This window comes from Orycteropus afer, unplaced genomic scaffold (assembly GCF_000298275.1).
Source record: "Orycteropus afer afer isolate SDZICR_OR568_19922 unplaced genomic scaffold, OryAfe1.0 scaffold00051, whole genome shotgun sequence".
In the NCBI taxonomy this organism is placed as follows: domain Eukaryota; kingdom Metazoa; phylum Chordata; class Mammalia; order Tubulidentata; family Orycteropodidae; genus Orycteropus; species Orycteropus afer.
In genome coordinates, this window is record NW_006921638.1 from 5,813,114 (window position 1) to 5,824,240 (window position 11,127).

General features: G+C 36.5%; 1 protein-coding gene across 1 annotated transcript in view; it reads left to right on the forward strand.

Annotated features, from left to right (window-relative positions):
• SRP54 (signal recognition particle 54) overlaps window positions 1–11,127 on the forward strand; it is a 124,204-nt gene that overhangs the window by 53,658 nt on the left and 59,419 nt on the right. Inside the window, exons 11-14 of the mRNA XM_042780652.1 lie at window positions 2,337–2,410; window positions 2,625–2,733; window positions 6,269–6,439; window positions 10,410–10,505. Of these exons, the coding sequence (XP_042636586.1) occupies window positions 2,337–2,410; window positions 2,625–2,733; window positions 6,269–6,439; window positions 10,410–10,505 (450 nt within the window). The remainder of the gene's footprint in view (window positions 1–2,336; window positions 2,411–2,624; window positions 2,734–6,268; window positions 6,440–10,409; window positions 10,506–11,127) is intronic.

An 11,127-nucleotide genomic window follows, 5' to 3' on the forward strand; every position in this document is an offset into this window, starting at 1 on the left:
TTGGGTTTCCGAGGCAGTATCACTACGGAAGTAGGATTGCCCAACCTTCCTTCCGAGGAGTGGCTAGTGGGTTTGAACCGCCAGCCGTCTGGTTAGCAGTCAAGTGCCTTAGACACTATGCTACCAGAGTGATGGCATTCCTGCTGGCCCAGAAAGGGGGTGGGAGTGAGGGGCAGCTGCACCTCCGTTCATCAATAGAGGGTATAGGGTATAAGAATAACAAGGGGACTGTCCCACCTTTCCAGTCGTCCGGGTCCTGAATATTCTTTGGGTTCCTGGCAAGTGGAGCCTCTTCTTAAGTCCCTGGAATCTGGGCAAACACTGTCATTTAAACACCCAAAATAGTCAAGTTGCTTGTAAACATTCAAAATGGCTGTGCCCTCTGGACAGAGATAAGTACACAGCTCAGCCCGCCTTCCTCTTTGCTGCTTCCCCTTTTATTCCCCAGCCACCAGAGCAGTTCTCCGTGCAGTCCCTGGCTAGCAGAGCTGATTTTCAGGTTAATGCTTAGGTCCTACCACCACTTGGCAATATCCAAGCTGTCTGTGCTGTCACGATCGCTGCCAGACCACAGCTCTATATGTCTCCTTTTTTGGTGTTTTTGTGCAAATTCTTCTGCTAGTTGGAGTGTAGTCCACTTCTGTATCCTTCCCTTCAAGGCTCAGGGGTCCAGGATTATCTTCTGTATCTGTGTTAATTGGTGCCCCTTTTCTTTGTTGAAGAGGGTCTGTGCATTCTCTTTGCCTATTCCGCCATCTTACTGGCTGTTGTTTGATTTCTTGACTGCTACTTCCATGGGCACCGTTTCAGTTACCTAGTGCCGCTCTTACAAGAATATACCACACATCAGATGCTTGAACAAACAGGAGTTTATTCGCTTACAGTTTGGAGGCTTTAAGTCTGAGGTCAAAGTGCCAGGCTCTCGGGACTAGGTAAAAGCTCCTCAAACTTGGGCTTTAGCTCTGTCTCTTGTTCTTGGTCCACTGGAGCTAGAGGATTTTCTTCACTCAGACAGCTGCTGGCTGCTGAGTCTGACAAGCCCAAGGTTGACAAGTAAAAAAACACAGTCCCGATTTTACCAAATCACACAGCAGGCCACTAATTCAAGTCCATTAGAACTCTCAAAGTCAGCAGAGCATGGTAGGCTACTGAACAACAACATAGCTGCATGTAGGTTTCAAGCATGCCATAAGCTGGAAAGCATTCCCCAAGGCTTCTCCTTTATATACCGGAAGCAGACCACATATCTAAGGCAGCACTCAGCTGCTCATAGTAGATTCTATCATGGAGTTGATTACCAGTCTCATCGTGGGGAATACATCCACCTGCCCAGCCTTTCAACCAGGCCCAGTCAAATTGACACACAAACTTAACTGCCGCAGGCCCTGATTGTAGAATAGTGCTGTATGTACTTTTTCTTGCATCTGGTTTCTTTGATTCAGCACAGTGCCCTCCCCCACCATACACGGAGTTGTTTGCAACCATCGTCATTATTTCTTTCCATATTGTTTCATTACCTCAACCAGAAATTCTAGACCCATGAAGCATCTCATTTTCTTCTACTCCAACCCGTGCTAACCACTAATTTGTTTTCTTTCTCTCTATATTTAATTCTTCTGGATTTCAACATTTTTTATATTCATCCATACAATTGTATGCCTCTGTAGTTTGTTCTTTTTATTTCTGAGTAGTATTTCATCCACAGTTTATCCATTTTTCTTTTCATGGACATATAAGCTACTTAATAAACTCCAAATAATTTTGTAAAGTGTTTTTTACTCTCTCAACAGCAATATATGAGAGTTCTAGTTGCTCCACAGGAGCTCTGGTAGCATAGTGCCTAAGGCACTTGACTGCTAACCAGAAGGCTGGTGGTTCAAACCCACCAGCCACTCCTTGGAAGGAAGGTTGGGCAGTCTACTTCCATAGTGATACTGCCTCGGAAACCCAAGGAGGGGTCGCTATGAGTCGGGTCCAACTCGACAGCACATAACAAACAACAACAGTTGCTCCACATCCTTTTTTTTTTTTTTTTTAAGTGTTAACAAGCTTTTTTAATTTTCGTCATTCTAGTGGATATAATTGATCTGCCTTATTTTCAGATTTTTTGTATGTTTGTGTATGGCCATCTTCTCTGATAGAGTGTAAGCTTCTTGAGGATAGGATCTGTGTTTCTGGATATTCCACAGCATTCATCTTAGTACCTTATGAATATTTATTGATTAGATATTTTATAATGTGCTTCACAATAAACCCACAATTAAGGAAAAGATTATTTTTATCGAATGGAAATATACGTTTTCTAATATGTCAAAATCATTTGTATTGTGTTTCAGGTCAGTTTACCTTAAGAGATATGTATGAACAATTTCAGAACATCATGAAAATGGGCCCCTTCAGTCAGATCTTGGTTAGTTATCATAAATTGTTTCTTTGTATTGTCTTTTGTTTTCATTGTTCATTAAGATTTCTAAGAAGAGTTGCATTTGCTTTAATTATTTTTGATATTGAATAAAAAGAAATATCTTAAGACTTAGTATTAAAATTAAAACCAATAATTAATGTAGACATTCTTAACAATCTTAAACTATTATTTATTTTATGTTTAAACATGTTTGTTTTAGGGGATGATCCCTGGTTTTGGAACAGACTTTATGAGCAAAGGAAATGAACAGGAGTCAATGGCAAGGCTAAAGAAATTAATGACGATAATGGATAGTATGAATGATCAAGGTAAGATAACAGACTACTTGACTGCAAGGTGATGTTCTGAATATCAGCAACCTGAGAGTTTCACTATATTCTTGTGACAAGATGGGGAAAATTTTATGCTTAAAAATTATTGTTTGGTAGATTTTTAGCAGCTTGAAAACTCTTACTCAAAGTGTTAGGATTATTGGGTTGACTTCATTGTTGAGAGAAATGTTTAGTAAAATGCTTTTGCAAATGAGTCCCATGTAAAGAGCACTAGTTTTCCATGATATTATTAGCAGTAACTTAAAAGGAGGGAGGGTGCTTTTCAGTCAAGTAAAATTTGGTAATGCTGAGCTAAATGAAGTTAATTTAATTTATTTATTGTAAGTCTCATCAGAGCTTTAATATGCTAACGTACATTGGGTTAGCTTAAGCACTGTTGACAAACTTCTTTTGCTGTGAAACTCCCAAGGTTTTAGGCTCAAAAGTGCACTGCTTTATTTCTGTAATCATGTGTTGTCATTGCATCTTATATTTCCAGGTCTTTTACCTGGTCCTCAGCCCATTAGTGTTTCCAATCCCATGACCTCTTTATTTTCCCATTTTTTTTTTTAAGCACCTTTTTTCCTTTCACCCAGCAGACATCCTGAACCTTTATCACCCTTTTTATGCCTTCTTCTCTACTGTGTGCTCAGCTTAACCTCTATCCTCATTTATAAGAAAATACAGGTTTTTGGCATTGAATTCCTTCAACTTTCAGCTAATTGACCTACAAAAGTGTGCCACCCACAAACCTTTCTTACCTTCTTCATGTTTCTTAAAGAACTTCTGTCAGTCAAATCCTTTCCTATATCTTCAGTCTTTTCTTATGTACTGATTTTTTTTCCCCCTATCAGAATATAAACTTCTTAAATTCACAATTCTTGGCCTTACCTCTCCCTCTAGCTTTCATTCTGTCTCTTTTCCATTGATAAGGTTTTAGTGTATCTGTCTGGTGTTTAGTTGTTGCTCTAGGGATTACAGCATACATAATATTTATCACAGTCTGGTAGTACCAATATTTTACCACTTCAAATGGAATATTGTCATCTTACTATACTTATATCTAAATTACTTTAGATTTAATATGTTTTACTTCCTAAATATTTCTTATGCCTTCTCTGTTTTCTTAGTCTTTACATACTCTGCATTAATTCATACATTCAGCATTTCTTTTGTGGATTACTAAAGTAGCCTTCTAACATTTGCTTTTCCCTTTTGTCATTTCTCTCCTCAATCTGTATCCCTCGCAGCTATCACAATAATCTTTCCCAGTATAACCATCCTGGGGTCAAAATCCTTCAATGGCTTTTCATGAAGAATTCCAAACTTCTAGGCATGGTTTATAAATCCTGTTGCCATCTTGTCCTTACTTTCTGTTTCAGTATCTTGAATCTCTCAACTGTCACTCAGGCCCTGTTCATTCCACATAAAACTATTTTCATTTATTCACGGAAGCCATGTTTTGCTTCCTTGAATGTGTCTTTCCTGTTTCTCTTCTAATTTATACTTGTCCTTCAGCACTACTCAGCTAAAGGGAATCCACTGGCATAGAGCCTGTCCTGACTTAGCTTCGTCCTTAAATTCTCCTTCCACTATTTTCTTAACTCTGTCATACTGCTTACTATAATGTGCTGTTATTAGTTTATCTGTTCTTTTCCACTTGAATTGGCCTTCTGAAGATGTGGCTTAAAATATAAATTTATGAAATAGATTTAGAGGTTTAAATGACTATAAGTTTACTATGACATATTTGCTCTTTCCTTGCATTGCATTGGTAATCAGGCTTCACCTGGATTTCATTTCACTTCTTTAACCCTTCTTGGAGGATTACAGACAAATTAGAAGATACATTTAGGAAATCAGGATGATAAATAGCGTTCTAAACTATGTTGTAAGAGGAACGGTCAGAAGAGTTGGGTATCTGTCACCTAGAGAAAATTCACAGTTAACACAGTAGCTCTCAAGTGCTTGACAGTCTTATTCTTTGTACTTGACAAGAAGATGCCTATGTGAATAGCAAGAAGTGCCAGACACTTGGATTTTAGTTTAATATGTGAAAAGATTTTCCATAATTAGAACTATACCAGAATGGCATAGATTGCGTTATTATATGGTTGGTCATCTTTCCTGGGGATGTTAAGACCAAGGCTAGATGACCACTAACTGGGGGGATATTGTAGAGCGGAGAATATAGATGTAATGAAATTTTTACTGAAGTCCATCCCATTCTTGAGATTTGTTCTGGTTACCTAGTGCTGCTCTGATAAGAATATCCACAAATGGGATGGCCATAACAAACAGGAGTTTATTCTCTCACAGTTTGGAGGCTTTAAGTCCAAGTTCAAAGTGCCAGGGTCTAGGGGCTATGTGAAAGCCCCTCGACCTTTGGCTTGAGCTCTGCCTTTTATTCCCAGCCCACTGAGGCTAGAGGCATCTCTTCACTTAGGCAGCTACTGGCTGCTGAGGCTGACAAACCCAAGGTCAACAAATAAAATAGCATAGTCCTGGTGTTACCAAACCACATGGCAGGCCATTGATTCAGGTCCATTGAAAGTCCCAGAATCGGCAGAGTATGGCAGGCTGCTGAACAACGACATGGCTACATGCAGGGTTCAAGTGTGCCATAAGCTGGAGACCATTCCCAAAGCTGTTTCTTATATACAGGAAGTGGACCACATACTCAAAGCAGCTACTCAGGTGCTCCAATAGATTCCACCATGGAGTTAATTACCAATCTCATCATGGGGAATAACTACATTCGACTACCCAGCCACTCAACCAGGCCCAGCCAAGCTGACACACAGACTTAGCCACCACAAGACTGTAAGCAATTAAGAGCCAGAAGAAAAGTAGTTCATATTTTAAGGATTATCAAAACACTAGAGGGAATCAGCACATTCTTTGTATGTTACAGAAAGGATTAAATATTACTAGTAGTAATTACTTGATTATAGGAAATATAACAATTTTCCTAGTCATTATAGATTGAACTGACCCCCTACTTTTTGTGTATGTAGCCTCAGTTTATGATTTAAAATGTAACTAGTCATTTGGGGTAGAGCTAAAAGAGTACACTTTTCTTCTCTTTTGAAGTATGCCGTACCTCTGGTGGCTGACAGGTGGTTGGATATGAGATCTGGAAAAGGCGCACTTGGGGTGTCAGGTTCTTGGAATGTTTTATTTTACTTAAATTGTGAGGTGATGCATATGTGTTTATTATTTTTATAGGTTATAGATATTATAAAATTTGAGTATATTCTCTAATTTTTTAAAATCAGAAATAAACATGGCAAGTAATAACATTAGTTAAATTTGAGTGGTGGTTTGAGCATTAATTATACTGATAATCTATTTTTCTGTATGTTTGAGATATTTCATAATATAAAAAGAAGAGAAAGGGAAATAATTATCTTTTTAAAAAACATATCAGCTAAGCTCTGTGAGGTTATATGTTGCCCATTTGTATATAACTGTTTTGATGATAATTTTTAAGTGTTTTATATAAGTGAAAAGAATTGACCCTTGCCTACAGAACTTGACAGTACGGATGGTGCCAAGGTTTTTAGTAAGCAACCAGGAAGAATCCAAAGAGTAGCAAGAGGATCAGGTGTGTCGACGAGAGATGTTCAAGAACTTTTGACACAATACACTAAATTTGCTCAGATGGTAAAAAAGATGGGTGGTATCAAAGGACTTTTCAAAGGTAAGAAAAGTAACAAACTCATCATTAGTTACCAGATTGAAGGGAAAGATGTAAATAGAGAATACTACAAGTATTGGAAAATTTACCATTGAAGTTTTATGTTACAGTCAAGTACTTAGAGAATTTATAATGTGATCTTTGATTTGTCAGTTTTCAGATTTAAATTCTTTGGTGTGCATTAACATTTAAAAAAAAAAAAACCCAATGCATGTAATGACTTTATTTTAATAATGTTTAATATATATTTAGAAAATATACATAATATAAAAAAGCTTTGTTGTTGTTGTATAAAAAAGCTTAAGAAAAAAAATTAAATCACTTATTACTTTTATTCCTCAAATTATCTTATGGGTTCTATTGCAAAAATGTTTGCTGTGATTACTGTTTTCATCCAATATATCATGATTATTGTTCAATAATGTGAAATACTTCTTCAAAATACTATTTTAAACCATGAACACTATTCTGTTATGCATGAATCTTTGTTTAACTTTAAAGCCTCTTTTTCAGATAAGCTGATTCCAGTTTAGGGCATCATAGTTGATGTTGTAACAGTCTTATTTTTAACAAAAAATAGACTTAACAGTCTATTTTTATAGATATTTTTATTTCCTTTAGGATAAATTTCTACTAGGTATGACCATTTTTAAAGCTTTTGCTACATATTTATAGGTTATCCGCCACGTATGTTGCTCAAATTTATTCTCTTAACAATGCAACTAGATTGTCACTTTCTGCACAGTCTTTCTTAGGACAGGGATTTTATCTCTTTTAATCAGAAACATAGTAGGTACTGAATAGATTTTGTAAAAATTTAATATTATTTCCAATTCAGTGGTCAGATGTCTTTTCAGCATGTCTTTTTGGATTACATTTCTTCACATACTTACTGATTTGAATTTCTCTTTTGAATCATTGTTTCCTGTTTCTTGTACATTTATTTTTTGCCCTTACAGGTTTGTAGTAACTCTTTAAAATACCTGGTTTCTATCTGCAGGTATTTTTTTTAAGTTGCCTTTTATTTTTGTTTATATTTTTAATGAACAGAAATTATAATTTTTTAAGGTAGTGTAGCCTATCTTTAGGACCTCTGGGAGCATAGTACCTAAGGCATTTGATTGCTAACCAGAAGGCTTGCAGTTCAAACCCATCAGCCACTCCTCAGAAGGAAGGTTGGGCAATCTACTTCCGTAGTGATACTGCCTTGGCACCCCAAGAAGGGGTCGCTGTGAGTTGGAACTGACTCGACAGCACAACAACAACAACAGCCTATCCTTACCTTAATTTTTTTTTAAATGATCATAAAAGTCTTCCCTGTGTTGACACTACGGCAGTCATCTATATTTTCTTCTACTGTTCTTTGGTTTTATTTATTATTTTTCTATTCTTGAATGAATTTTGCTATGTTTGTGTGAGTTGAGATGATAACTTTGTTTTTCCAAAGAGTTAATCAGTTGTCTAGTTTTTGTCTTTAAAAAAATTTTCCATAATGTAAATGACTACAAAAGTGAATTTATAATTTTTAAAAATATTAAGTAAGCCCCAAAGATGAATGGTATCACTTTCTAAAAAGATGAGTATTTGCATATTTCTTTTTATTACCTTTTGTCTTTGACATTTCTGTTTTCTCTGCTTGCTGCATCCTATTTTTCTTTTGTGACAAGGGAGAAGATTTTTTAGACAAGCATGCTTAAAATTGACTGATTCCCAGCATCACTTGCTTTTGCTGGTAGTGATTAATAAACGTTATTTCAGTTTAACATATTTCTCAAATGATCTGACTGTTCTTTTTTTTTTTTTTTTTAATTTTATTTTGATTTGGGTGAAGATTTACAGAGCAAACTCACTTTTCATACAGCAGTTCACATATACTTTGTCTCATGTCATTGACCACAATTTACCACAATACAACAGCTCTCCTCCCACTTCCTCCCCATAATTACCTTTTCCCAGTGTCCATCCCTCCATACTCTCCTGCCACCTGAGCTGTCTCCCTGTACATTAGCAGCCCTTACTTCTCCCATGATTGTTCTCACCAGGGCATGTGTCTGCTTGAGGTAAATGTTTAACTCACATGTCTGTACTTTGTTTGGCTGGAAACCACAGGTGTGGGTTCAATTCCAGACCTGAAGGGCAGCTAGGGGCCATAGTCTCAGTGGTTCCACCAGGCTCTGTTGGACCAGCAAATCTGGTCCCCACCTTCTTTCTTCTTTTTTTTTTTTTTGCCTCCAAATGATTTTGAGTTTTGTTCCACATTGTTCTCCCTCTCTATGCAGGATCTCCTGCATCCCTTCCAAGTGGATGACAGTGGTAGCCGGGTACCATCTAGTTCTTCTGGTCTGATAGTTGTATAGGTTGCAGATCGGATGGTGTACCAGTCGCTAGGACTGATTGTTTCCATTAATTTTGGTTTTCTTCTTTCTTCTTGATGAGGAGAGACCCATTGTTGCATCTAGATGGCAGCTTGCTAGCTTTTAAGATCACAGTCACTACTCGCCAAAGTAGGAGGTGGAACAATGTTTTGTATAGTATGTTATGCCAATTGAGCTTGATGTCCCCTGCGACTGTGGTCCCAAGCCCGCAGGTTCAACTACTCCGTCGCTCTGGGTAGCTGGCTGTGACCAAGCAGTGACCATAGCCTTGCCCCTTGTCAGCTCTACTATACACCTGGGAATTCTAATCATTCACATGAACTTATAGGACCATTGTGATCTGACTATTCTTGATTCTTGACAAAACTGTTACAGCTCTATCAGTGAAATTGTATCTAAGAATTGATTGCTCAATAAAGACATAACCAAGATGAAATAGACAGTGGATATTACATGCATCCTTGTCACAGTGAAAGATTAATATTTTTTAGAAGTCCTCAGAAACAGGCTCTTAGGATATATCACCAGTAAACATGGAATTCAGATCTTTTGCTGATTTATTAATCATGAATTTTTCCACAGATTTTATCATGTTTTGACATAAAAGTATTGTCTGTTTCCTTTATAAATGATAATCTGTAATTCACATAATTTATTCAGGTTAGTCAGTTTCGTTCAGAGATTAGGGGCAACTTTGTTATTTTCATTAAATGCTCCTGAGAAGTGTTATGGTTAATTTTCCTTTGAAAAAATAAAATTATTTTGCTGAGACATTCCTGCTTATCCTTGTTGTGTTAATGATCACTCTTGGGTCCTGCCTGACTCTTACAGAGCTCATCTGTTCTCTAAAGGATACTTTTGTTGTTCTTCCCCAGAGTGTATCTCTTTCATTGGCTTCCCATTTTACTGTGGAGTTGACTAAGTGTGTGGAAATTCATTGAAAAATGAGGATGCATTTTTTTTTTCTTCCTATTCTCTGAAGCTTTTAGTTATCTTTTAATAGGTTCTTAGATACAGAGATCTTCAAGTTCTCTTAGATTCATTGTTTCATGTTCATTTACCAGACATCCAGTCTTTTTCCTGATGAACCCATCTCTATAAACTTAGCTCTTTGTTTAGCATTCCTCTGTATCACTATTAAATAATTATTGTTATATCTTAATAACCACTGGAAACAGTTTTGCTTAGTAACTTATGCACAGGTATAAATAAATATATCATCAACAATCTTAGCCCTTAAATGTCACATAATTAAGAATAGAATTTCACTTGTCCTTTGAAATATGTATGCAATTGAGGTAAAGACTAGGAAAAAGTATATAGAAATAGAAATAATCATGTTAGAGTGATAGCATTATAGTTCACTTTTTTTTTCCCCTTGAACTACTCAATTCCTCAAACTTTTCTTTGGTATCCTCTTACTGTATTTTTTCTCAGATAACCTGTCCACATAAATAATGTGTCCATGCAAAAAACATGCATAGCATGCATAGGAAAATAACTCATGAGGAGGTCGTGTGATTTGAAATAACATATGCATTATTTGCATAAAAATAAGGTATATTTTATAGTGACTCATACATTTTTTTCTTTTTCAGGTGGTGACATGTCTAAGAACGTAAGCCAGTCTCAGATGGCAAAATTGAATCAACAGATGGCCAAAATGATGGATCCAAGAGTTCTTCATCATATGGGTAAGTACAAAGTTGTTGCCAGTTGCTGATACAAAGTTTAATTTATAAGGGTTGAGTTTTAACAGGCCTTCTGTTGTGATATTATAAAAATCTGTTTCAAAGATGTGTGATAACTTGAAAATAGCCATGTGAATTGTAAATTGAATGGTTATTGTATCCTACCATGAGCTTAGGGTTTAGTCACTCCTCTGTTCCCACATGATTTTTGAGCAAGCAACTTAATCCTCTTTTGTTAATACTTGTTCTAGTGACCTTTTGCCCTATTTTGAAGCCTGTATATTTTCAGTGATGGGACTTTGATATATTGTACAGTGAAACCTGTGATAGCCAGCATTCTATGGGACTGCCTTGTTTTTCCAGGTCTTGCAGGTTTTCCACCTTTGACAGGATGTACTTACCACTTTTCTGTTGCTCTTTATCAGTAGGAAATATGTGAATTCTCCTTCTCTGCCTTATACATGTTCCAGGTTTTGCAGATTTTACTGTTTATGGATTTGAATCCAAGTTTGACTTTTATTTATTTATTTTTTTTTTTGTTTTCTTATTTATTTTTATTTTTAGGATTTGGGTGAAGATTTACAGAGTAAATTCACTTTTCATACAGCAGTTCACATATACTTTG